The sequence below is a fragment of the Rhodotorula paludigena genome (genome assembly GCF_050403205.1).
Source record: "Rhodotorula paludigena JCM10292 DNA, Rt_paludigena_JCM10292v1_ctg29, whole genome shotgun sequence".
Taxonomy (NCBI): Eukaryota; Fungi; Basidiomycota; class Microbotryomycetes; order Sporidiobolales; family Sporidiobolaceae; genus Rhodotorula; species Rhodotorula paludigena.
In genome coordinates, this window is record NW_027481429.1 from 118,402 (window position 1) to 143,642 (window position 25,241).

The window sequence follows — 25,241 nt, forward strand, 5'->3', positions numbered from 1 at the left end:
ACCCGCAAGTCATGTGACCTTGTACAGCGCGTCCGAACGGGTTGCCGTCGCGCGCCGCGTGGTCGTGTGGGGCGGACAGCGTGTGCGGCTCTCTCCTGCTTCCCGCGCTCACGCTAGTGACGCCCAGAGCACGACATGCTCACGCGCACCCTCCGACAAGCTTATCGCCCGCCTTGCACTCTCGCTCGTGCGCTACACGCCTCGCCCCGCTCCCTCGCCATCCTCGGCTTGCGGGCGGAGGACCCTGCGCGCATCTGGGAACGGCGCGCTGCTCTGAGCCCCGTGGCCATCGAGCAGCTCGTCGCCGACGGTCACGACGTCCTCGTGGAACAGTGTGCGAAGAGGGCCATCCCCACCAGCCAGTACGAGCAGGTGCGCCGAAACGCCGCGCTGCAAAGTCCCTTTTTGTACTGACCCACGGTTACCGCACAGGCCGGAGCGACGATCGTCCAGCGGCTCGATCCAAGAGACTGCGATGTCGTCGTCGGCGTAAAGGAGCCGGTAGCCTCGACACTGCCGACCGATGCAGGCCCTTCCTCTAACAAACCCGCGGCGCATCTCGCCTTCTTCCACGTACACAAGGGCCAGACCTACAACCTCCCGCTTCTGCGAACCCTCCTCGAATCGTCGTCGACCGCCTCCACTCGCTTCATCGACTATGAGTTAATCACCTCCGCCCCGTCTTCTGCATCGCCTGCTCGCTCGGACTCGGCCACCGCCCCTGTACGAGAAGGGAAGCGAACGATCGGCTTCGGCTTCCTCGCCGGGTATAGCGGCATGGCCGACGGGCTGTCGCAGCTCGGGACGAAGCTGCTCGCGGCGAAAGGCCTGCCAAACCCCTTCTTGAGTCTCGTCAGGCCATTGCAAGCGGGACGAGTGAGCACGGTGGAGAGTGAGATCAGGAGGGTGGGCGAAGAGATTAGGAGGGGCGCGCTTGATGGCCTGGACGAGCCGGTGCGTGGTTCGAACTCAGCTGTTCATTAGCTTGCTGACCTTTCCTCTTGCACAGCTCGTCTTCACCATTTCTGGGCGCGGAAAGGTCGGGAGCGGGGCGCGTAAAGCACTCGATGAGCTCGGCGTGCAGTGGGTCAAGGCGGACCAGCTCGCAGAACTGCCGCGTGGCGAGAGTACGTCCCCGCATTCGCTCTTCGAGTCGATGTGACTCCTGATGAGAGTACGCGCAGACGCAAGCCGCACAGTCTACGCTTGCCACCTCGAGTTGGGTGACTACCTCGTTCACCGCGACGGCCAGCCGTTCGACCGGGAAGAGTATCGCCTGCACCCTTCCCGTTTCGACTCCGTCTTCCACAGCAAGGTGCGCAGCTCATACGCCGGGCTATCGCTTGGAGCTTTGACAATGGACCTTGCTTGGTCCACAGATTGCGCCATTCACCACGGTTCTGCTTAACGGCGGGTTCTGGCACCCAGACTGCCCTCGCCTCCTGACCACGGCCCAGCTCGCCGAGCTGCAGCAGAACCCGAGCAGTCGCCTAGTGTCGATTGTCGACGTCTCGTGCGACTTCGGTGTGCGTCACATGGCTCACAATTGGCGCGAATCCTTCTGACGTTCTTGCTGAGCAGGGCGGTCTCGAGTTCGTCAAGGCTGCCACGACGCTCGACGACCCAATTGTCCAGTACGAGGCTGCCGCAGACCGTCTCCACCGCGAGTGCGCTGCTGAACGCATAGCAATCGTCGCTCTGCAGCTGACCTTCCCAAACGCACAGCGCCGCGCACCCCTCGTCCACCCAGATCTCCTCCGTCGAGATCCTCCCATCAGCCTTTCCCCTCGATGCGACCGAGCACTTCTCGGCTGCGCTGCTGCCCTACGTACAGTATCTCCTGGAGGACCCGCGACTTGAGCGGACTGGCGAGCAAGGCAAGGAGGTTCGGGAGGCGTTGCAGCGAGCCACGCTCGTCAAGGACGGTGGGTTGGCAAAGGGACATGAGGGCCTGTACGACCTGTTGGCGGATGCGAAGGTGCAGGCGAGGCGGAAGAAGGCGGTTGTCCTCGGCGCCGGGTGCGTCGGAATCCCCTGCTCGCTTCTCTGGGAGCAAGGCTGATTCGGATGACACAGGCTGGTTGCAGGACCTGCCGTTCGTACGCTAGCAGCTCGGAAGGAACTTGATGTCGTTCTCGGTGCGTACCGGTTATCGTTCCCCATGATTCACGCTCATTCCACTCCCTCTCCAGCCAGCAACGACCTCCCCGCTGCTGAACTGCTCTCATCGACACATCGTAACGTCATTCCAGCCTACCTCGATGCTGGCGATGCAGAGGCGCTCAAGAGCCTGATCAGCGGGGCAGACGTCGTCCTCAGGTGCGCTTTCCTTTGCTCGCCATCGCTGTGTAATGGCCTCCCAGCTGACGCATAGCGCATTCCAGCCTGTTGCCCGCCCCGATGCACGTGAAGGTCGCCGAGCTGTGCATCCAGCATGGCGTATCGCTCGTTACGGCGTCGTACAACTCGCCTGAAATGCGTGGACTGCACGAGCGGTGCGTGCGGGAACAACACTCTCAATGACAACGCGCTCACATATATCTCGCAGTGCTGCCGAGTCGGATGTGGTATTGCTCAACGAGCTGGGTCTTGTGAGCCTCATCTTCCCTGCCTCCTCGAGCGGTACTGACCGCCCATTCGGCAGGACCCGGGCATCGACCACGTTACAGCCATGCGCCTCATCCAAGATGCTCGCAAGACGGGAAACAAGGCACGCGCAAACCGCTTGACTGCGTGGGCTGTATCTGACCCGAGATCCACCTGCAGATCTCGTCCTTTGTCTCATTCTGTGGCGGGCTACCGAGCCCGGAGCTCAGCAACGGCCCACTCGGCTACAAGTTCTCGTACGTTGGGCCAACTCGCTCGCTCGCAACGAAGCTCACCTACTTGCTGCAGATGGTCTCCTCGCGGCGTCCTCACCGCCGCGCTCAATCCGGCGGCGTTCCGCCTCTCCAGTCGGGACGTCACCGTCCCTGGCGACCGCCTTCTGACGCAGAGCTTCTCCGAGGTCCCACTTCTTCGTGGCTTCGCCTTCGAGGGCGTCGCCAACCGCGACTCGCTCTCGTACATCCCGCAATACGGCCTCGAGGAGGACATCCCGACCCTCCTGCGCGGCACGCTGCGCTACCCGGGCTTCTCTCGCGTCGTCGATGTCTTCAAGCGCGTCGGCCTGCTGAGCCTCGAGCCGCTGGACGAGCTGCCAACCAGCTGGTCAGGTCTTGTCGAGGCATGCCTGCGGCGAAGCGGCTCGACACTCTCCGTCGACGATGCGCTGCGCACCACTCTCGCAGGTGCCACCGATGCAGAGGTGGCTGATGTCCTCAGCACGATGCATGAGTGCGTGACATTCCGCTTTTTGCACCGTTTCGCACTGACCGCTCGACTTCTCAGCCTCGCGCTACTTCCTTCGCCCGACGGTGGCGAGCCGGTGGACTTGCCAGCTCTGCCATCCGCACCTGCGGCGCCTCTCGATCTGCTGTCGACACTCCTCGCCAACCGACTGCGGTATCTTCCGGACGAGCGCGATGCGGTTGTCCTGCACCACGAGGTCACGACCCGCTCCAGTGCTGGCGATGACGAGCTCTTCACTTCAACTCTTGTACAGGTACGCAATTCGTGCCGTCCAAGCAACGGTGAAGACTGCGATGGAGACTGACCGACTTCACTCACAGTACGGGACTGACGAAGCTTCCGCAATGGCCACGACCGTCGGTGTGGTGCGTCGCCCCTCCTCTTTGCTGTTGCATCAGTCGGTGTGAGACTCTCTGACCGCTTTCTCGCGCAGCCCATTGCGCTAGGCGCGCTCCTCGTCCTGGACGGCAAGATCGCCCAGCGCGGTGTAGTCTCGCCGACAAGCGACGAGGTGTGGCGGCCGCTGCTGCGCTCGCTTGAAGAGACCGGGATCCGCTGCATTGAGGGCCGGAAGCCGGGGTCGAGGGGCGTGCTCGCGACGCTCGAGAAGACGGTCAATGGACCCGGGTGGGCGGAGCGGTAGAATGCATGCCGTGCTGTACAATTTCTTGTCTCAACCCCATCGCTCGCAATAGACACTTGCTGGCCGCGCAGCGTCTGACAGGCAATCCAAACAGGAGGATTGCGAATGAAGCAGACTGGCCGGTGCTTCGAAACCTGTTCACCTGACTGAGCTCCTCGATCCTGCGCAACAAAACCACGAGAGGTTTACAAAGGCATAATCATACATCTATTGAGACCGCTAGCAACGTTATGCACCCGTCTACAACGCCGCAGACCACCCAAGCAGCGAGAGAACAACCAGGACGACAAAGGAGGGGACGAGGCGAGACGCGCTCGAAGTCGCTTGATACTCGTATGGGACGAACTGCGCCGCCTCGACGAGGTCGCTACCGAGAGCGTTGCAGCTACAGCGCGCAGAAGCATGATCAGCAACGTCGGTCTCCCCCGGTCGTGATATCGCTTATCCTTGTCGCAGGTCTATGCACCGTAGGAGAAGCCGAGAGATGGGACGACTAGACTCACAAGACATTTCCGAACCGGTCCGCAGCGCGCATGTCGAGCTCACTCCCCTGCACGTCTCCCGCCTGCCGGTGGCCCTCTGGCACCTCCCGCGTGAGCCCGTACGCAGCGCTCGCCGTCCCGCCCTTGAGATCACCCGCTGTCCCGCGCGGGCACACCCACTCGAGGAACGGCGGGCAGCGTGCCTCGACGAGGTTGCACACGTCGAGGCAGGGCGGAACTTCGCTGTAGGGGAAGGGCGACTCGTCGAGCGCGTTGGCGCCCGAGGCGGGGAACGAAGCGTTGAAGAGCGAGGGAAAAGTCGAGGAGAGGCTTGTAGCGCCGAAGAGCGGCGTGCGCGAGGCCAGCGGGTCATTTCGAACGAGAGTCGTGTCAAAGTCGGAAGGTATGCTCCATGCGGCGAGGTCGTCTGGGCCGGCGAGGACTGAGAGGTTCAGTCGTGCGTCGCCAGGTGCGTCGGTGCAGCGCGGGATGGTCGTCGCGCACAGCCAGTCGCGGTACGCGGCCGAGCAGTCGGAACAGGTCGAGACGACCGAGTACTGGCCCATCTCGATCGAGTCGCACGGGAAGGTCGTAAGCGTGCGCGTAAAATTGGTGAGCGAGGCAGAAATGCTTTCGTTGAGAAACGAGACGAGGTCGGCGGTGCCGAGCGAGCGAGGGGAGGGCACCGAGTAGGCAACCGCTGGGCACGCTTCGATGCCATACACCAGCCGACACGAATCACCTGGTGGGCAGAAACGGAAGGTCAGTGGCTAAAAGCACCGTCAAAAGGGTTGACGCATCCAACGCACCGCTCTTGGTCGCAAAGAAGACCGGATCCCACACTCTCGTGTGGTTCGCGCCCCCATCAGCGACCGTCTCGTTCTGCACGAGCCACGCCGTGTAGTTGCTCGCCTTTTGGAGCCCCTCGACGAGGAATTGTGTCCTCTCGCCTCCGCCATATCCCCTCGTCGTCGTGCTCGCGTTCGCACTCCCCGCCGTGCGCGCCTGTGCGTCCCGAAGGGCGCAGCGCGACCTGCCGAGCGCGAGCGCGTGCGGCTGCGTAGGCGCGATCAGGACGTCGTAGCCTGCTGGTGGGGTGGTGCCGGTCGAGCCGGCGGCGGACCAGTTGGCCGTGACGAGCAGCGCGGACGAGGCGTCCGTGTCGTCAAGACGGAGCCCTACGCTGTGTGCGGGAGCGTACGGCGCGGCGGACGTGCCAGAGGAGAGCGAGAGCTCGAACGACCATGAGCCCGTCGCGTTGAGCGTGCCGTCTGTACCGCCATTATCCCCTCGGAGATCGTCCGTCCCGGGCGCATAGACGCCGATCCACACGCCGTCACTCGGTGCAGCCTCCAGTGCGAAAGCGGCGTACCCGAACTCGAGACGGCTGCTCCCGCCGACATCGTCGTTCCAAAGGTACGCGCCCGAGTCGTCGCCGTCTCGTGGTCCGGGCGTCTGCTCGTCCGACGTCGTCGATACGAAGAGTGCATGGTTGAGTCGTGATGGCAGGACGTAACTCGAGTCGGCAGAGAGGGTGGAAGGGACGGAACAGAGGGAAAGGGAGATCCACACGGGGGACGACGAGGTAGCAGGGAGGTGGAAGAAAGCTGATCCCGACGCATCAAGGACGAAGGTCGTAGTCGAAGGATCTGAAATGCTCGTCGCGGCCTGCGCCGCTACGCTGGGGCCACTGAGGACGAGCGAGACGACCGCGACGAGCGCCGAGGTGATGAAGAGGGAGAGGGTCGTCCGCGGCGGTCTACGGCGGTACAGAGACAGCCGAGGTATCCGCGTGACCATCTTGCTCGATTCTAGCGGCTCGCTCGAGTTTCGAGTCGAAGTGGGTGCGAGCGGAGGAACCTAAGGTCTGCACAGCCTCCTCCGGCCTCTCAGCGGGGGCAAGCAACAGCCTCTCCAGCGGCTTTGCACAGTGTCGACGCAAGTGACGTAACAGACGCTAGTCCATCGAGTTGCGCGCCGCTATTCGAGCGGAAGGGAGACAAAGCTTGTACGATGTATTTCTCGACGAGAGGTCACAACGGTCGGGAGCGGCAGAGCAGGACGGAGTGCAGGGATGTACAGGTGGCATAGGGGCAGAAAGAGACGCATAGCTGACGAGTGGGGAAACTGCCGGCAAAGTAGAGAGACGGGCGTCTATGCGGCCGACGTCTTGAGGACCCACGAGTCCTCCTCCTCGGGCTGCGCATGCGAACATCAGCTTTGAGCATTGCCCAGTTCGACGGGAGACCGCCAACTCACCTTGAACTTGAGCGCGTGCGCGAGCTGCTTGTACTCGGGGTCGTTCGGGCGCTTGTCAAACAGCCGGAGCTGGAACGTCTCTCCGCGCGCCTGCTCGTCCTTCCGCCTCTGGCGCTCGGCGTTCTCGAGCGCGCTCTTGGCCTGGCTCGCCGAGTCGTAGTCGCCGCTGCGGATCCCGTCGGCGACGGCCTTCCACGCGCGGCGCGACTCGAACTCGTTCTGCTCCTCGACGGGCTTGACGTCGACGGGCGTGCGCATCGCGTCCGAGCTCGCGTCGAAAAAGACCTGCCCCTCCTTGCCGTCGCGCGACGGCTTGGCGTACTTGGTCTCGCCCGTCCACGTGCCCGTGAGCGTGTAGAGCGTCGGCCCGCCCGCGCCCGACGTGACGGTCGTCGTGTGCGAGTGCGACGTGCCCGAGACCCAGCCCGCGCCAGAGTACTTGATCGTCGACGTCAGGCCGTGCGACGCTTGGATGTACGACGTCTCGGTCAGCTCGACGTACGGCCGGCCCGTCCACAAGCCCTCAATCTTGAGCTTCGGAAGGGTGATGAGGTAGGCTGCGCAAGGCAATCAGCGTCAGTCCGATTCGCACAGAAGTGAGAAGGCTCATGTGAAGCCGCACTCTCGGTCTCGCCGCTGGGCAGCTTGACGCGCAGGAGGCCGTGCCCGACCTGCTTGACCGAGATCTGCCGTGCCGAGAAGCTCGTCTTCTGCGCGCAGTTGCCCTCGTACACGATGCCCTTCTTCTTGTTCTCGAGGTGGTACGCTGCAGTAGGGCGGATCGGGTCAGCGAAGGGGGACCGGCCGTGGGACTGGGCGAGCAAGGCGCACCGGTGATGGGCGGGTGGTGCGAGACCTGCTCGACGTGGAGGACGAGCTCGCCATTGTCCCAGCTGCCGAGGAACTGCTCGCCGAGGAAGCTGTCGAGATGAGGTGAGTGAAGCGGCTCCGGTAGAGTCGCGCCAGATCGGTGCAGGACGAACGGGTTGAACGGCTTCTTCTCCGAGCCCTGCAGGAAGCGCAGAGTCAGTTAAGCCCACTTGTCTGGCCACAAAGCGTGGGTCTGACTTGTGAGACGCACCGTCTCCTTCTCACGGCGGGTGAATTGCCCGCTCAGCGTCGACAAGAACCACCGCGTGACGAGGAGGTGTCGCTCCTCGGCCGTCTTGCCGTCGGCAATCGCGGCAAAGAAGTCCTTCGGCTCGCCCCAGTAGGCTGTGGCGAGGAGAGAATGGGGTCAGCCCGGGCGAGGAGGCGAGCGAGAGGAGCACGTCCAGGAGGGAACAGCGTACAGGGGAACTCGGTGAGCGAGAAGGGTGCAAGGATGAACGAGGGTGCGGTGAGGCCGCTCAAGTCGCCGGAGAAGGAAGCGAGCGACTTGAGGAACGAGCCCCAGCCTGCGGACGAGACAAGCCAGAGTGTGAGCGTGCTGGGTGCGGCGCGTGTGCATGCTCGTGGCCTTCCCATAACAGCCGACTGCAGTCGTTCCATGCAGCCCCCGCGCCTGCGCGAGGCTCGACTGTCGAGGCTGCGCGAAGGTGGTGCCTCCGATCGGCACGAGGCTGCGTGCGAGAGACCCGCCGGACCCGTCGATGCAAGGCTAGAGTCGCCCTTCGCGATGACGGAGCTACTGCCTCGCACCGTCCCTGCAGTCGCAGCGCTGGGTGCTCGCTGCACGGTTCCGGTCGAGCGACAGAGGCGGGGAGGGGGGAGGGAGCAGGAGCACGCAGTCGGCGGCGCGAGCGGGGAGGGGGCTTACTGGACTTCTGTGCGGCCGGGAGAGCGGTTCCTTCGTCCGACATTGTGGTGCAGCAGCAACGCGAGCGCAGGCGGGCGGGGCGAGCGAGGGCGGTGACGAGCGCCGACCGACGGCGACGACGGCGAGGCGCCCGCACCTGTCCGCTTGCCAGAGTGTGCGCATGTTTTCGTCTCTCGAGCAGCTCTCGTACAGCGCTCACTGGCTCTGCAAGTCGGCCACAGCGAGGAGCCGGGCGTGTCTCAGTTGCACATGCCAGGCGAGAGGAGACGCGTCTCTCGGCGGAGGCGGGCCCAGGGTGCCCAGCGGGTGCAAGTGCTTCCCTCTGCACTCTCCCTTCGACGAAAGGAAGAAAAGAAGGGCAGCGAGGGCAGGCGACAGGGGAACGTGGGCCGGGGGCGAGTGAGGCGGGCGCAGGCAGGCGCGCGGCCCTCTTCGCCCTGCACCCTCGCCCGCCCTCTGCGCCCGCCCGCCTGCAGTCAGTCCCGCCTGCGTGCACTCGCCGCGCCGACCTCGAGCTCACTCGTCGCCTCGCGCTTCCTCTGCCCCGCAGCCTCTACACTCCGCTCACTACCACTGTAAGCCTCGCCGTCCCGCCCCTGCCCGCCCTCGTCGTGCTCGTCGTCAGCCCCCGCGGCGCCCTCCCCTCGCTCGCGCTCCCCGGCGCCGCCCCACCTGCTGGGTGCGCCTGCCACAGCCCCGGAGCAGCTGCGCGGCTCGCTCGGCGCGCGCACACCGTCGCACCCGCCCTCGCGCGCGCGCGCCCTCGCTCCACGTCGCGCCGGCTCGGCCACGCTCGACGTCGCAAACAAGGGCCCTCCCCTCTCGACGCGTCCTCGCTCGCTCACTCGCTCTCGCTCGTTGCACGCGTTTGACAGATGCCCAAGGAGACCAAGACCCGCTCTGGCAAGGCCGCCGCCGGTGGCAAGGCCAAGAAGGACCCCAACGCGCCCGTTCGTCGCCTCTTCTCCCCTCTCGCACATCAAAACAAACATCGCTCAACCTTTGCTGACATGTCGCCTGCGCATGTTCCTGAACGCCTCTGCAGAAGCGCTCGCTCTCGGCCTACATGCACTTCTCGCAGGACCAGCGCGCGACCGTCAAGGAGGAGAACCCCGACGTGACTTTCGGTGCGTCTCGCTCTCGCCTCCCCACGTGCTGCTCCGACGCGCAGACGCGTGCGCATGCGCGTCGTGCAGCTCGAACCCGTCGAGAGCGCGAGACTGACTGGTCAAAACGCGTCGTTTGCAGGTGAGATCGGCAAGATCCTCGGTGCCAAGTGGAAGGAGCTTCCGGAGGACGAGCGTGCTGTGCGCCTGCTCCTCTGCCTCCTTACCTCCTCAGTACGGCGCTGACTCGCAGTGGTGCACGACGCGCAGCCGTACGAGGAGAAGGCCAAGGCCGACAAGGCGCGCTACGAGAAGGAGAAGGCGGCGTACGAGGCCGAGAACCCCGACGCGGCGCCGGCAAAGGCCGCGCCCAAGAAGAAGGCGCCGGCCAAGAAGGCCAAGAAGGCGAGCAGCGACGACGACGACGAGGAGGACGACAAGGTCGACGAGGACGACGAGGACGACGAGTGGTCCGTCCTTTTGCCTCTCTCTCTCCTTCTCACTCTCCGCGGTCCTGACCTTCTCGCGCGTCGTGCACACAGATCTGCTCGCCTACTCGCTTTCTCCTGCCTTCTGCTCTTCGCTGTTCCAGAAACCCCCTCGACGCGCACTACCCGCCTCATACCCCCTTCCTTCCTTTCCTTCACTTGAAAGCGTTGTAGTTTCCACACACTCCTCCTCGCCCCCTTCCTACACTGTGTCACTTCCCTCTTACCCTCCATTCGCCGTCTGTGTGTGTGCGTGTGCGTGCTACATTGTGTGTCTGTTCAGCTTCTCTCGATGTCCCTGCCTTTGAGAGTCGCATGGTGAGCACCGAGGTCCTCTCGGTGGACGATCGGAAGCTCGCGACCGGCGAGCCGATCTGCGAGCAACGCTCTCCGCTTCGCACGTGCAAAGACTGGCACAGCTCTTTTTGTTGTTCAGCGTTCCCCTCGCCCTACGAGTCGACCCCCTCTCACGCCTTCTTGGCCGCGTCGCGCTCCTTCCTCCGCTCGATCGCGACCCTGAGCCCCAGCTGCGTGCGCCCAAATCCCGCCTCATCAGCACCTGGCTGGCTCGTCCGAGCCGAGGAAAAAGAGAGCGAGAGAGAGTCGCGGAAGAGCGCACCTCGTAGCCCTGCACGCCGCAGCCGCAGATGTAGCCCGCGCAGACGGGCGCAGAGACCGACTTGTGGCGGAACTCTTCGCGCGCGTAGCTGTGCGCCGGGACGCGAGGAGGGGGGTCAGCGGGGCTGATCAGGTTCTTCACGTGCCCTTCTTCCCGGCAGATCACCGCAGAGATGTGTTTTGATAGAGCGCGAGTGCTTGCGCGCCCGAGGACGAGGGAGGAAAGGAGGAGAAGGTAGGGCGAACGCGGAACGCACACGTTCGAGATGTGCACCTCGACGACGGGCGAGTCGCACGCGTCGATCGCGTCCCTCATCGCGTACGAGTAGTGCGCAAACGCGCCTGTTTGTGCGAGCCGGCGGTTCTCTCGGGTCAGCGCCTGCGTCTGGGGAGGAAGGGGAGAGGGGACGGACCAGGGTTCATGATGACGCCGCCGAGGCAACGCGAGTAGTGGATCTGCGGTGACGAACACGCACGTATGCGAAGGAATCTCGTCAGCGTGGTAGGGTAGGGAAGCCTCGCGCGGACAGCAGCGCCGTGCAGACACGAGCCGCGGTCCGAGGTGGGGCGGCGCCCGGGTCGGGACGTGAAGGACCAGGGGAAGCGGGCACGCACGAGCTGGCACATCTCTCCCTCGTAGTCGGTCTGGGCGCAGACGATGTTGACGCCGAGCTCCTTGCCGACCTGGACCACGCGCTCCTCGATCTGCGCGAGCGTCGTCGTGCCGTACCTGCTCTCGCGGGGTTGCTTCAGCGAGACTGTTCGTGTCGAGGGGCGAGGAGAGAGAACGCACTGCTTGGCATCGCGCTTGCCGAAGAGGGCGTGGTTGACGCCCGAGAGGAGGAGGAACTGCGTCCGGTGCCGAAGCTGCGGGTCAATAGGGAGCGATACGAGGGGGGCAGCTGGGCGGCGCGCACGGTGTTGGGGTCGTTGGGCTTGTCGAGGGCCTCGTGCGGGTCGACCTTGGTGATGCGGCGGACGCCGGCGTCGGTCTGTGAGGGTGCGAGGGTGAGCGGGACCTCGAGCAAGTGGGGTGCGAGAGGGTGCGCACGGTGGTAAACTCGGTGGGCATGGCGAGGGAGAGGTAGCAGAAGCAAGCAGGAAGCTAAGGAGCAAGAGCAGGGCACGGACAGAGGGCCAGCGAGGGCGTGGAGGCCCAGGGACAAGATGAGCGGAAGAAAGAAGGGCGCAGCCGGAGCGATGACAGGTTGGCAGGCACGGGCTCAGCCGGGAGTTACAGAGGGTTGCAATCGCAAGCAGTACTGCTCAGCAGTGCCTCTGTCTGTCCACGCAGCTCCACACACCGTGTGCGGCGAGAGTGAGGAGCGGTCGCCTCGGCCCGCCCGGCCCACCCACAGCCGGACCAAGCCCGACTTCGCTGCTCTCGCTTCCAAGCTACCGCGCAGCCATGGACGGGGCGAGGGCACATTACGTCCAGCTAGCGCCAGCGCACACAGCGACGGCCGCCCTCGCATCTCCCGCACTCTGGGACGCCCTCACCCTCTCGCTCGACGACAAGCAGGACCCGCCGTCGCAGCTCACGCTTGCAGTAGAGTCGACGCACCGTGCAGACAAGCAGACTGTCGTCGTACACGCCAGCCAGGCCGGCAAGCTCGACGTCGCAGCCTTGCCCGACGCCGTACGCACCTCTCTCTCGCTCTCGACTCTGCACAGGTGCGCTGACTCGCCGGACCCACCAGGATCTGCCAGAGCACACGCTACTCGTGCCTCACGCCCTCGCCGTCTCCTACCCGCTCCTCTTCCCGCGCCGCGCATCCTCGTCCCCCTCGTCCTCCCCCACTTCGCCCTCGTCCGCTCCTCCGCCGCTCACTCTCTCGCCCACTTGCCCCGTCCCGCTCTCGTCCGTCGTTCTCCTCGCCCTCGACGCGCCCTCGTATGCCCATGCGTCAGACCCAGCGTACCACGCCGATCTCGAGCGCCGCCTCGCCTCGCCCGGCGCAGACCTCGTGCGCGAGGCGACGCAGGTCCGCCTCGCGACGGGGTCCTACAGCGTCGCCATGACCGAGCCTGTGCGCCAGGGCGTAGTCGTCGAGGGCGAGACGCGCATCCTCGTCTTGCCGCCAACAGGCGCGAGCCCCGCGGCTGCGGCGCTCCCGAACGGCAGTGGAGCATCGAACGAAGGAGCGCATGAGGAGGAAGAGGAGAAGGAAGAGCTACTTGCAGACGAAGACGACGACGAGCTCGACTTTGACGAGTCGTTCCTCGCCAACTCGGTTCTCTCGCCCCTGCGCTCCCCCTCGACTCCACTCACGTCTCCCTCGCCCTACTCGCACACAAAGTTCGCAAACGGTACCACCGGTTCCTCCTTCCCGCTGCACGCTCCGCCTGCAGCAACAGCGTCCCAAAGCAGCAGCGGCTCGCGCGTCGCCGCGCTCCCGCTCGCGCACCCCGTCCCGCCCGCGCTGCTCGTCCCCGCGCCCGAGCCGGACGAGGACGACGTCCCGCGCGCGCTCGTCGCGACGGCGGACCTGGGGCGGCTGGGCTTGTTCAGCGGGGATTGGGCCGTGCTGCGAGACGAGGGGCAAGGGGAGGGGGGCAGGCTCGTTAGGGTTTTTGCGGCAGATGGACTGGTCGAGGCGCCGCAGGCGTGCGTTAACAGGCTTTTGTCTCCTTGTTGGACGACGAGCTGACGTAGTTCTCTATAGGCCTGCCGCGCCGGTCGTGCACCTCCCGCCTCCGCTCCTCTTCAATCTCCTCGGCCCCGCCTCTCTCTCCTCGACACCCTCTTCGCCAACCGTCCTCACTCTGCACCCCGCCCCACGCCTCTCGCCAGTCCTCCCCGCCCCGCTCCCGACCGCCGCGTCCGTGACGATCGCGCGGCTCGCGAGCCCGCACTCGGTCAACAAGGTGTTCCAGCCGCTGTTCCTCGAGGGGCTCAAGGAGCACTTTTCGCGCTGCAGGAGGGTCGTGAAAGAGGGGGATGTCGTCGCGGTCGGGATTGACGAGGAGAGGGTCGCGTTTGTCGGTCACGAGGGCGGACAGGACGACGATGTCGAGTGCGTGCAGCTTGTTCCGGGATTCGGAACATGGAGGCAGAGTGCTGACATGCGAGTTCGTACGCGCACAGGCTCCCCGCAGCATCTTCAGCACCCACAGCAGTTGTCTACTTCGTCATTACATCGCTCTCGCTCGACCCGCCGACAGCCTCGAGTGCGCCGACGGGCGACTTTGAGCTCGATCGCGAGCTCGAGGACGGGCTTCTCGGCTGCGTCGTCGACCCCAAGGTGACCAAGCTGCTGCAGACGGGCGTCGAGCGTGGGCGGATACCGGATGCGGCCGGGTGGCTCGGAGTTGGTGCGTCGCGTGTGCCTCTATATGCTTTTCTATCGGTGAAGCTCATTCACGTCTCTACTGCTGCAGCTCCCAGCCCGACTATCTCACTCCTCCCCGACGCGCTCACTTCCTCTCCCACCCCGGGCTCGCGCTTGCTCGCCTTCCTCCTCTCGTCCCTCACGCCCTCCGCCGCATCCTACGCTCTCCCCCTCACCGTCCTCCTCAAGTCCGCCGCGCCGGGCAGCGGCGCCCGCACGCTCGTGCGCAGCGCCGCTCGCCGCGCAGGCCTCGCCGTGCTCGAGCTCGACGCGTTCGCCGACCTCGTCGGCGAGAGCGACGCCAAGACCGAGGGGCGCCTGCGCGCGCTCGCGGTCGACAAGGCGCTCAAGTGCGCCCCCGTCGTGCTGCTGCTGAGGAATGTCGAAGCGCTGGCGAGGAAGAGCCAGGCGATGGAGACGGGGCAGGGTGCGTCTGGACTTTCAAGCTGTGCTCTTTCCGCCGCAACTCGGCGCGGGGCGCAGAGACTGAAGCGAAGCGTCGAATGGCGCACACAGAACCGCCCATGACGACGGTGCTGCGCGACTGCTTTGCCACGATTCGCGAGGGCTGGCAGACGAGCGGACACCCGGTTATCGTCGTCGCCACGACAACGGATGTCGACAAGGTCCCGACGAGCGTGCTCGGGCTGTTCAAGGAGGAGATCGCAATCGAGGTATGTTGCCGGCCCTACAGATGTGCTACCGAGCGTGCGTCGACGCTGATGTCTCCGCGCCGACACAGGCTCCCGGCGAGCCCGAGCGCCTTGCCATCCTCCGCAATCTCACGGTTTCGGACCACATCGCGCCCGACGTCTCGCTCCGCGCCCTCGCGGTCCAGACCGCTGCGCTCGTCGCCAATGACCTCGTCGACCTCGTCCGCCGCGCGCGCACAGCCGCCGCCGAGCGCGTCCTCGCAACCCTTTCGTCCTCGCCCACATCGGAATTCACGCTCGCGGACCTCGCGCATGCTGGCGTGGCGCTCACGTCGGTCGACTTCAACGGCGCGCTTGACAAGGCGCGCGCGGCCTACTCGGAGAGCATCGGCGCGCCCAAGATCCCGAACGTCACGTGGGACGACGTCGGAGGCCTGGCCAACGTCAAGAGCGACATCCTCGACACGATCCAGCTTCCGCTCGAAAGGCCCGAGCTGTTCGCGGACGGGCTCAAGAAGAGGAGCGGTGCGCTGACTGCTCGAGTGCCGTCATTACAGTGGCATGTGCCGCTTGTGCTGACTTCCACTGCGTGACGGACGCACAGGCATCCTTCTGTATGGCCCGCCGGGCACGGGCAAGACGCTCCTCGCCAAGGCCGTCGCGACGTCGTGCTCGCTCAACTTCTTCTCAGTCAAGGGCCCCGAGCTCCTCAACATGTACATTGGCGAGTCAGAAGCCAACGTGCGGCGCGTGTTCCAGCGCGCGCGCGACGCCAAGCCCTGTGTGATCTTCTTCGACGAACTCGACTCTGTCGCGCCCAAGCGCGGTAACCAGGGCGACTCGGGGGGCGTCATGGACCGCATCGTGAGTCAGCTCCTCGCCGAGCTCGACGGCATGAGCGAGGGGAAGGGCGGGAACGACGTCTTCGTCATTGGCGCGACCAATCGTCCTGATCTGCTCGACCCGGCATTGCTCCGACCTGGCCGGTACGTCTTGGCTTCTCACCATCTTTCTGAGCATGAAACGAGCTCACACATACCTCGTACCGCCACTGTGCAGCTTCGACCGCATGCTGTACCTCGGCGTGTCGGACACGCACTCGACGCAGCGCAAGATCCTCGAGGCGCTCACGCGCAAGTTCCGCCTCGCGCCGTCAACCGACCTGGGAGCTCTCGCCGAACGCTGTCCGTTCAACTACACGGGTGCGGACTTCTACGCGTTGTGCTCGGACGCGATGCTCAAGGCAATGACGAGGAAGGCGGAGGAGGTGGACGGCCGCATCGGTGCGTAGGCGCACAAGCCCTTCCGTGCTCCGTCCCACGTGGAAGACAGAGGAACTGATGTTTATGGCGCACGTTGCACAGCCGAGCTCAACGCCCAGCCGCCATACTCGACGGGCCAGGCGCCGCTGCTCACGCCGCAGTACTACCTCGCCGAGATGGCCACGCCGCAGGAGATCGAGGTTCTCGTCGCGCAGCAGGACTTTGAGGCCGCACTCGCCGAGGTGCGCTGCATGCCCGCTTTCCGCTATCCTCGCATGATTCGTGACTGACCTTCCCAAACTTCCATCTCCCTGCTCGCTGCCGATGGTCGCACTGCGCAGCTCGTCCCGTCCGTGTCGCAGGCCGAGATGCTCCACTACAAGACGGTGCAGTCGCGCTTCTCTGCCGAGACGCTCAACAGCGACGAGAAGCTCGCCGAGAAGGAGGCTACGGCGGCGGCTGCGAGCTCATCCGCAGCGCGTACGGGCATCGCCGTCGCGGCCCCCGTCGAGCAGGAGCGCAGGCCGCTGCCAAACGGCATTGTCGATGGTCTGGACGAGGCGGGCGCAGTGAATGGGATGGACGGAGACGGCGGAGACGAGGACCGCGAGCGGGAAAAGCGCCGGCGCGCAAAGGGGAAGGGCAAGGCGCGGGCCGACTAGATGGACACTGCTCTTTGTCGTGTTGTGCTGTTGCGCTTGTTTCATGCATTGCATCGTGGCAGACCTTCGGATGGCGATACGGGGCGGAATGTCTTCGTTTCGCATCTGGGTGTTTCGGCTCAACAGACAAGCATTTCAAGGCTCTGAACGAGTCCCGCGGCTTGACAGAGCATTCGCGACGCACGGACCTTCGCTCTTCTGCTATCGCGGGAAGGGGAATGCGGGTGCGGTCAAAGCGGAGGTCGATTCGGCGGGCCGGAGTCGGCCGGGACGGGCCTCGCCTGGACGTTGCCCGGCGCTTCGCCGCTCTTCCCGCTCGACTGTAGCTCGCCAGGACCGCGCTGCAACCGCTTGCACTCTTGCTTGACACCGCGCTCACTCCAGCTCGTCGCTCCCGCCCCGCCAACGCTTGCTCCGTGCACCGCGCCGCAACCTTATCGCCAGCTCGCACTCTGCTTCGCACAGCCCGCCATGGTCCACCTCGAAACCGCAAAATGTACGTACGCACCCGAATCCAGCAAGGCCGCGCCTCTGTCAGCCAGCGATCGGGGACGTGAGGGGGAGGGCCTGCGGACGGTTGAGGAGCAGATCGTCGGGGTGGTGCCCGGATGCGAGGGGATGCCACCCTTACTCGCCTACAGCGGCGACGCTGGAGCTGTGCGGGCTCGCGTGACGTTCGAACAGGAGATCTTGCGTCGCGAGAGACTCGTTGCTTCGGGTGCTCGCCCTGGTCGCCTCATCAGCTTGCGCCGATCCCTGAAGATGAACCCGGCTGACGTCTCACTGCCATCTCACAGACGGCAAGGACCTCGTCCGCGTCAGTCGGGTTGTCCGCAATGCGGACGGAACCCACGACTTTGTCGAGTACATGATCCGCTGCCTCCTCGAGGGCGACATTTCTGCGATCTGGACGCACTCGGACAACAAGCCGTGCGTGCCGACTGACACGGTGAAGTGAGTTTGGTTCTGCTCGTCAGCGAGTAGTTCGTGGAGTCTGCTGTGTCCAGCAGGCTTCTCGAATTGCCGTTCCGCAGCTTCGTTCCGCAACTCACCGTCGCTCGCGGTCGCAGGAACACCTGCAACATCTTCGCCAAGACGTCGCCGTATGTGCTTCAGCCTGAGATGTTTGCGCTCGACCTCGGCCTGCACTTTGTCACCCGATACGTGCGTCCCCATTCGCCGCCTGCCAGCCTCCGTCGCCTCGCCGTGTCTTGCTGCTGCAAAGCGGTTGAGAGTGACAGGCTGTGCCGTATGTCGGACAGTCGAGACTGATCCGCTTACTTGTGCAGGACCACATCCACCGCTGCTCGGTCGACATTGTCCAGCTCAAGTGGTCGCGCATCCCCGTCGACGGCAAGCCGCACAAGCACTCGTTCGTGCGCAACGGCGACGACAAGCGCACCGTGTCGGTCACCATCGACGCGACCAAGGGCAAGAACGCCATCACGGCGACGTGCACGGCGGGGCTCAAGGACCTCCTCGTGCTCAAGACGACCGAGTCGGCGTTCGAGGACTTCTGGGTCGACGAGTACACGACGCTCAAGCCGGTCAACGACCGCATCTTTTCGACCTCGGTCGACTGCACGTACGACGTCCCGATCCCGTCGCGCGCGCTCAACGCGCAGGCGCTCGCCAACCTCGGGATCGACTTTGAGCGCGTGTTCCGGAGCGTGCAGGACACGACGCTGCGCGTGTTTGCCGAGCACAACTCGGCGAGCGTGCAGGCGACGCTGTACATCATGTGCGAGGAGATCCTCGCCAAGAACAAGGAGGTCGAGAGGGTCAAGTACGAGCTGCCCAACAAGGTGCGTGCTGAGCGAATATTCGCGGCGTCTCTGTACAGTGTGGACACGCACGGGGCTGACTGTTCAAACCCCTGCAGCACTACATCGCACCGGACCTCTCTTTCTTCAAGGGCCTCAAGAACACGGAGCCGAAGGATGCGGAAGTCTTTGTTCCTGGTGCGTTGTCCCGCTGAGCCTTTGATAAACACGCGGAGCACTGACTTGTACTGCCTCTCCTCGACCCTGACTACGCCTCTCCTCGACCCCTTGACATTGCGCCGCCATCGGACGACAGTCTCCCACCCGTCGGGCTACATCATCGGCACCGTCTCGCGCGAGCCCAAGGCCAAGCTCTGAGTCATTGGGGGATCCAAGACCCTTCAGTGCAGGTAGACGAGGCGGGCGTTTAGCTTCTCTTCACATTGGTCCCTCTTTTCTCTCGGTACCCGCTCCGCGTTCTGTCTTATTCGGTGCAGGAATCAGTAGCCCCCAGTTCGCTCCCACATGTCTGTGTATCACGTCATTGCATCTTCGTCCCTCTTCGTTTCAAAGCGGTGTGGGCAGATCGAGAGCGAAGAGAGTGCTGCTGCAGACTGATGGAGCGCACATCGCTCTCACGATGCCATGAAGGAGAGTACGCGTGTGTTACAACAGGTACAAGCGCCCTCGCGCTGCCCTCCGCGCCTCCACCTCTCCCACCTCTCAACACGGCGACTCCGGCTCACCGCTTGGCCTTTCCGCGGCGCTCCTTGGGGAACTGGAGCGGGACCTTGAGCGACGCCTTCTTGCTCTTGGCGGCGTCGGCGGCGCTCGTCGCGCGGCCCTGCGCGACGAGCTTTTCGCGGTCGGCGGCCGACGGGGCGACGAGCTGGCACCCGAGCGAGCGGAAGAGCTCCTGAACGCTGTGTGTGGTGCGCGCAGACAAAGCGTCCTGTCAGTACCTCTGCTCGGTCCAGCCAGCCAACCAGAGTCGCGGTCGAGCAGCAGCGGTGGGGCCATGAGGGGACTCACCGCTTGTTGCCCATGCCGAGGTCCTCTGCGACGGTCGTCACGTCCGTGTTCCACCCGTCGACGCGGAGCATGAGCACGAGCATGTAGCACAGACACTTGATCTCTGCCGTGCTCGTCACCGTGCGCTCCTCGCCGCCCGCGTGCCCGCCGCCGCGCACGGGCTCGGTAAAGCGCTCGATCAGCGCGTCGACGAGCGCCGCGCTCGCCCCTCCCCCTCCTGCGCCGAGCTTCTCGACGACGTGCGCGCGGTCGACGGGGCGGCCGGGGCGCGCAGCCTGGCGGAATTGGAAGAGGTGGGCGAGGTAGACGACGAGGCGCAGGCGGTCGCGGTCCTTCTTGCTCGGGTTGGCGACGTGACCCTCTGCGCTCGCGCGTGCGGGGAGGAGCTGGCGGAGCTTGGTGCGGATCCAGTCGGAGCGGCGGTACGGGAGGAGCTGGAGGCGCGCCTTGAAGTCGGGCGCGGCGACGAGCGCAGAGAGGTCGAGCGCGTGCAGCTCGCCCGCCGAGACGACGCCGTCGAGCGGGTAGACGTCGCCGGGGCTCGTCGCGGCGGCGTTGAAGGGCGGGATCGGGCGGGCCTCGTTGGCCTTGGCCTCGATGTCGGCGGCCGACGGGAGCGCGCCGGCTTTGGCGCTGATCGACTGCTGGAGGTGCGACTGGAGGCCGGCGACGTGGGCGCCCGTGCCAAAGCTCGACTCGGTGAGCTTGTTGCGCTCCTGGGCGCGCTGCTGCGCCTGGGCCTTTTTCGTGCCGAACGCGGTCCCGAGCGCCGAGCGCTGCGCCGTGTAGAGGGCGGCGGCGGCCGAGTCGAGCGTGGCCTCGGGGGCCTTGAGCGACTTGATGCTGGGGGTGAAGGTGTGGAGCGGGGCGGCGTGGAGCGTGAGCGTGTTGGTGCGCGGGTTGCGCACGCCGATCATGTACCTGCGGGCAGCGAGTGCGCGGAAGGTGAGCTGTCTCGACTCGTGTCTGCGTGCCACCCGCGGGAGGGGACGCACTGGGTCGAGTAGCCGTCGTCCTCGCCCCCGGCGGCGAGTCCGAGGTGGTTGCGGCTCTCGAGCTCGATTTCGTCTGTCTCTGCGGCGAGGAGGGCCTGGCGGTCTGCGGGCGTCCCAGTCGGGGTGTAGAGGGTGAAGGGGGTCTTTGCCGGGGGCTGAGCCGAGGGAAAGAGGGCTGCACATGGGGACTCGGGCGGGTCAGCGTGCGGGCGACGACGCGAGGGAGCGAGGCGAGAGCAAGCGGAGGAGTCGAGAACGGACCGAGAGCGGGAGCGGGAGCAGCGTCGGGGTTGGGGGCGAGGGCGATGTCGATGCGCTGGCCCTGGAGGCCCTTCTGGCGCTTGCGTGCACTTGCGTCGCTCATTCGCAGTCGAGGGGAGCGACGAGGCGAAGACAGCGAAAGCACGGCGACGACGAGGAGAGAGAGCGGGGAGACGCAGAGTCGCGCCGACTCTCGCCCGAGTCCGGCGAGCAGCGGGCACGCTTGACTCGCTCCAGACTGCACAGTACGGCGCAACCTGCCCTGCCCTCGCCCCTGCCCCGCACCCGCTCACCAACTGCACCTCGCCCACACACAGCCTCACCACCGCCCAACTCGCACCCGCGCCCTATCTCCGCCGCACCCGGGCGATCTGCGGCCCGCTCCATGCTCGCAGCGGCCCCAGCCTCGCACGACTACCCGACCCCAAGCTCGCCCGGTGACCCTCCCGCCCGCGACAGCCTGCCCCCGACTGCAGCTCCCTCCCGTGCACTGCCGGGCACCCTCTCGAAAGCTAGCATGCAGTCGAACGAGGACATCTCGGACGCGCAAGGTGCGCTGCGTGGCCCCGGTCGACGCGTGATGCCGCACTCGCTCGCTCCATCCGGCCGTACTGACCCTGCGCTCCCTCTCCCTGGGGGCCGGTCGCGTGCAGCTCCACAAGCACCGCACGAGCCAGACACGGCCATGCAGCCCGTCAAGTGCGGTCCCGCTGCCGTGCTGCGACCCACACCGCCCGCTGACTTGGTCCTGCTGCCCCCCTCTCCTCCGCCACCCCCGCAGCCCGCTCCCGACGCCCGCCGCAGACGCCCTCCCGAGCCCCTTAGCCCTCTCTGCGCCCTCACCCAGTGCGAACACCACCCCCGCCCTCGCCGCAAAGGACGAGCCGCAGGACCTCTCCGTCTTCACCGCCGCCGCCGCCGCGCCCACCGCCAACCTCGACCACCACTCCGCCCTCGCGCCCATGCTCCCCTCGCCGAGCGAGGCCAGCGCCGTCAAGGGCGAGAACGGCGACGACGACGACGACCGCAAGCCCGACCTCCCCCCGCCCTTTCCGTTTGCGAGCACGTCGTCCGCCGCGCGCGAGGTCGACGCCGCGCGCGCATCGCGCTCGCCCGCCGCTTCTGCCTCTGGCTCGGGGTCCGCCTCGGGGTCCGGGTCGGGCGCGTCGACGCCTGCGGGCGCGAGCGTCAAGGGCGAGGCGGGCGCGGAGGAGGGCGAGGAGGAGGCGATCCTGCGACACCTCGAAGAGGTGCGCGCGGCGGGGAAAGGCGGCGGCGGCGCGGCGGGCGGGAGCAGCGGCAAGGCGCGCAAGGGAAAGCTGCCAGAGAGCGAGCCGCAGCTCATTGGCGACTTGCCCGTTGCAGAGGACGAGGTGCGTTGCCCGCTCTCTCTCTTTCTTCTTTCCTGCAGAGTTCGTGAGAGGCTAGGCTCGGGACACTCACGGCGATCTGATGTGCGCCCACAGGCCGGTCGCACGTACACCGAGCTTGACGGGTGCATCTACGCCAACAAGCAGATCGGCGACACGGCCTACTACGACGAGGACGCCGTGCGGTGCGACTGCACCGTCGATCCCGGTGCGCTTGCTCTCCCCCTCCTCTCGTCCCAAGAGCGCAGCTGACGAAGGAAAGGACAGACGTGCCCGAGGACGAGCAGGCGTGCGGGGACCACTCGCAGTGCATCAATCGCATGATGCAGATCGAGTGCGTCAAGGGCGATTGTCGCTGCGGGAAACGGTGTCAGAATCAGCGGTGAGTCTTGCCGCGTCGACTCTTCTTCCTTCGTTGGTGCACATCCGCTCGCTATGCACCTCGCTGATCAGCCGTTGTTGACAACGCACAGCTTCCAGAAGAGGCAGTACGCACCGATCGAGATTGTCAAGACGGAGAAAAAGGGGTTCGGCGTGCGCGCAGCCGGCGACATTCCAGCGTACGTCTCGCACTCTACCCCGCTTCCGAGTCCCGCACTCACGTCTGCCTCGCTTCGCACGACAGAGACGCGTTCGTGTACGAGTATGTCGGCGAGGTGATCGGGCCCGAGCCGTTCCAGCGCAAGATGAAGGCGTACGCGAACGAGGGCATCAAGCACTTTTACTTTATGGCGCTCGACCGCGACGTCGTGCGCTCGCCTCCATTCCCCATTTCTTCTTCAGAGCGAACGAGCGCTGACGCGCGCCGCGCATGTCGCAGTTCATCGACGCGACCAAGAAGGGCGGCAAGGGGCGCTTCCTCAACCACTCGTGCAACCCAAACTGCGTCGTCGCAAAGTGGACCGTCGGGCGCAAGATGCGCATGGGCATCTTTACCAAGCGCGCCATCAAGAAGGACGAGGAGCTCACGTTCAACTACAACGTCGACCGCTACGGGTGCGTCCTGCGCGCCCTCTCCCGTCTCTCTCTCTCTCTCTCTCTGAGCGGTCGACTGACCTCGCGTCGTCGAAACCCCGCGCAGCCACGTCGCGCAAGAGTGCTTCTGCGGCGAGCCCAACTGCGTCGGGTTCATCGGCGGCAAGACGCAGACGGACCTCGGCGGGATGGACGACCTGTACATCGACGCGCTCGGGATCGCAGACGAGGTCGAGGCGCTCGGCCTCAAGGGGAGCAAGAAGAAAAAGGGCAAGAAGCTCGACGAGGACTTTGTTGTGCGTCCGGCACTCGGTTGCGAGTCCCGCTGCTGTGCAGGCAGTGCTGACTCTAGCTCCGTGCGTCGCTCGCACAGCCTACACTTCACCCGATCCAGCTGGACGAGGTGCCCAAGGTCTCGGCCGCTCTGCGGCAAGCGCTCCAGACGCGGCGCATCCTCGAAAAGCTCCTCACGCGCGTGCAGCTCACGACCGACGACGACGTCCTCCGCGGCCTCATGCGCCTCCACGGCTTCAACCTCATGCACAACGTCCTGAGGGAGTACCCGCAGGACGTGCACGTCATCACGCTCGTGCGTTTTCCGCCGCAGCTCGCTCCGTCTGCTACCCACTCGTCCCGCCAGGTCGAGGAGCTGATTTCCACTTGGTGCTTGGCGGCTGCACAGGACCTCGAGATCTTGAGCAAGTGGAAGCTCTCGACGCGCAACAAGATCGAGTCGTCCAAGATCGAGGACAGCGTCGCAAAGTGCGTGGCCGACATTGCCGACGAGAAGGTGCAGACGCTCGCAAAAGACCTGCTCGCCTCTTGGGCGGATCTGCAGCTCGGGTATCGCATCCCGAAAGCGCTCGTCGTAGGTCCTTTCGCTACGTTTGCTGCCTGCCTCCCGAACGTGACTGATGAGCCGTTGGTCTTCCCGCAGGACGCATCCGACGACCCCGATCGCAAGCGCCCTTCTTCGTTCGACTTTGAGCAGCTTTCGAAACGCGCGCGCTCGAACGACTACGACGCGCACGCCGCCGACGACCCGCCCGAGTTTGTCCGCCCCGAGGCGAACCAGTTCCGGCCGTCGCTCCCGCGCCCGTCGCGGCGCCTGCCCGACGGGTGGGACGTGCGCGTCGACCGCGACTCGGGGCGCGAGGTGTTTGTGAACGTGCGCACGGGCGCGGTCCAGTGGGAGGTCCCGACGCGCGCGGCGAGCGGCGCGGCCGACACGCCCCCGCTCGGGCCGGCGGCCGTCGCGCTCGATGCGAATGCGCTCATCGCACAGGCGGAGCAGGCGGCGCGCGAGGCCAAGGAGGCAGAGGAGCGCAGGGTCGCGGACGAGAAGCGCGCGGTCGACGAGGCAAAGGAGCGCGAGCGCGCCGAGCGGCACGAGCGCAAGAGGGCCGAGAAGGAGGACAAGCTCCGCGCGCAGAAGGACAAGAAGGTCATGGGACTGTTTTCGTCCGTCGTCGTCGCGACGATGAGCAAGTACAAGGCGCAGTTTGAGCCCGAGGCGTTCAAGAAGCGGGCGCGTGAGGTGCGTGCTTTCCTCCTCGCGCACTTCGCATTCGAAACGCTGACGTGCCTGCGAACCGCGCTTGCAGGTCAGCGAGCTCCTGTGCGAGAAGGAGAAGAAGCGCCCCTCGTACGCGACCGAAACTTACGACTCGCTCGGGCCGGAGAAGGAGGCCAAGGTCAAGTCGTTCGTCAAGGACTGGACCAAGAAGCTCCTTGAGCGCAAAAAGGCGTCGGCCGGCTCCTCGTCCAGCAACGCCCGCCGCCAGTCCTCGTCGTCGTCTACGCCGCGCCGGCCCGAGTCGGCGAGCACGCCAGCAACGCCCAGTCTCGCGGCGACCGACCTGGGCGCCGACGCGATATCTGCGACACCAAAACCCGACGCCGCGACCAACGGGCACGCACAGCAGAACGGAGGCAGGCACGGGACCCCTCCACAGCTTGCACCCGCGCCCACCTCGACTGCCTAGCGCCAGCGGTCGCCGTCCTCTCATGCGCTGCCTGTCGACTTTCCCGCATGCCCTCCTGTTGTTTTGCGCATCGCATTGTCCCGCCTGTCCCGGTCGTTCCCCCGTCGTTTTATTGCGTGTCAATCCGAAGCTAACTACTGAGCTAAAGCATCACTACAAGCCTGCGTGCAGATATTCTTCCATTCGAGAGTACGCAGCTGCTTCTCCAAATACCGCCTCTTCTACTTTGTCTGCTCTCGCTCTCT

General features: G+C 65.5%; 8 protein-coding genes across 8 annotated transcripts; 4 read left to right on the forward strand and 4 right to left on the reverse strand.

Moving 5' to 3' along the window:
- Positions 1-135: 135 nt before the first annotated feature.
- JCM10292_004979 (uncharacterized protein) lies at positions 136-3,994 on the forward strand (the record flags this gene model as incomplete). The annotated part of the gene is made up of 17 exons (XM_076649903.1): positions 136-372; positions 433-954; positions 1,010-1,127; positions 1,185-1,315; positions 1,380-1,526; positions 1,582-1,667; positions 1,726-2,019; positions 2,077-2,138; positions 2,193-2,319; positions 2,385-2,495; positions 2,549-2,591; positions 2,645-2,710; positions 2,767-2,843; positions 2,896-3,336; positions 3,391-3,604; positions 3,672-3,716; positions 3,785-3,994. 17 exons carry the CDS (start codon positions 136-138, stop codon positions 3,992-3,994), a joined length of 2,931 nt encoding a protein of 976 aa, XP_076504543.1.
- Positions 3,995-4,234: 240 nt separating this feature from the next.
- MID1 (Mid1p) lies at positions 4,235-6,276 on the reverse strand (the record flags this gene model as incomplete). The annotated part of the gene is made up of 3 exons (XM_076649904.1): positions 4,235-4,379; positions 4,498-5,218; positions 5,286-6,276. 3 exons carry the CDS (start codon positions 6,274-6,276, stop codon positions 4,235-4,237), a joined length of 1,857 nt encoding a protein of 618 aa, XP_076504544.1.
- Positions 6,277-6,630: 354 nt separating this feature from the next.
- JCM10292_004981 (OSBP family protein) lies at positions 6,631-8,537 on the reverse strand (the record flags this gene model as incomplete). The annotated part of the gene is made up of 8 exons (XM_076649905.1): positions 6,631-6,675; positions 6,736-7,292; positions 7,358-7,501; positions 7,567-7,655; positions 7,719-7,744; positions 7,817-7,950; positions 8,028-8,132; positions 8,495-8,537. 8 exons carry the CDS (start codon positions 8,535-8,537, stop codon positions 6,631-6,633), a joined length of 1,143 nt encoding a protein of 380 aa, XP_076504545.1.
- Positions 8,538-10,555: 2,018 nt separating this feature from the next.
- On the reverse strand, positions 10,556-11,778 carry JCM10292_004982 (type II 3-dehydroquinate dehydratase; the record flags this gene model as incomplete). The annotated part of the gene is made up of 8 exons (XM_076649906.1): positions 10,556-10,615; positions 10,708-10,795; positions 10,964-11,048; positions 11,120-11,162; positions 11,322-11,436; positions 11,500-11,573; positions 11,624-11,698; positions 11,758-11,778. 8 exons carry the CDS (start codon positions 11,776-11,778, stop codon positions 10,556-10,558), a joined length of 561 nt encoding a protein of 186 aa, XP_076504546.1.
- A 336-nt stretch (positions 11,779-12,114) lies between these two features.
- Positions 12,115-16,615, forward strand: PEX6 (AAA family ATPase peroxin 6; the record flags this gene model as incomplete). Its single annotated transcript, XM_076649907.1, has 11 exons — positions 12,115-12,345; positions 12,407-13,314; positions 13,373-13,723; positions 13,795-14,021; positions 14,088-14,465; positions 14,555-14,712; positions 14,781-15,216; positions 15,296-15,677; positions 15,751-15,974; positions 16,056-16,195; positions 16,295-16,615. 11 exons carry the CDS (start codon positions 12,115-12,117, stop codon positions 16,613-16,615), a joined length of 3,756 nt encoding a protein of 1,251 aa, XP_076504547.1.
- A 471-nt stretch (positions 16,616-17,086) lies between these two features.
- Positions 17,087-18,756, forward strand: JCM10292_004984 (uncharacterized protein; the record flags this gene model as incomplete). The annotated part of the gene is made up of 6 exons (XM_076649908.1): positions 17,087-17,111; positions 17,413-17,569; positions 17,686-17,779; positions 17,905-18,420; positions 18,498-18,576; positions 18,695-18,756. The coding sequence occupies 6 exons, from the start codon at positions 17,087-17,089 to the stop codon at positions 18,754-18,756; spliced, it is 933 nt and encodes a 310-aa protein (XP_076504548.1).
- Positions 18,757-19,120: 364 nt separating this feature from the next.
- On the reverse strand, positions 19,121-20,769 carry RPA49 (DNA-directed RNA polymerase I subunit RPA49; the record flags this gene model as incomplete). The annotated part of the gene is made up of 4 exons (XM_076649909.1): positions 19,121-19,301; positions 19,411-20,331; positions 20,406-20,580; positions 20,667-20,769. The coding sequence occupies 4 exons, from the start codon at positions 20,767-20,769 to the stop codon at positions 19,121-19,123; spliced, it is 1,380 nt and encodes a 459-aa protein (XP_076504549.1).
- A 282-nt stretch (positions 20,770-21,051) lies between these two features.
- On the forward strand, positions 21,052-24,996 carry JCM10292_004986 (uncharacterized protein; the record flags this gene model as incomplete). The annotated part of the gene is made up of 13 exons (XM_076649910.1): positions 21,052-21,217; positions 21,344-21,365; positions 21,448-22,039; positions 22,133-22,244; positions 22,304-22,418; positions 22,510-22,596; positions 22,662-22,785; positions 22,857-23,032; positions 23,118-23,307; positions 23,385-23,600; positions 23,694-23,879; positions 23,949-24,548; positions 24,616-24,996. 13 exons carry the CDS (start codon positions 21,052-21,054, stop codon positions 24,994-24,996), a joined length of 2,967 nt encoding a protein of 988 aa, XP_076504550.1.
- Positions 24,997-25,241: the final 245 nt, after the last annotated feature.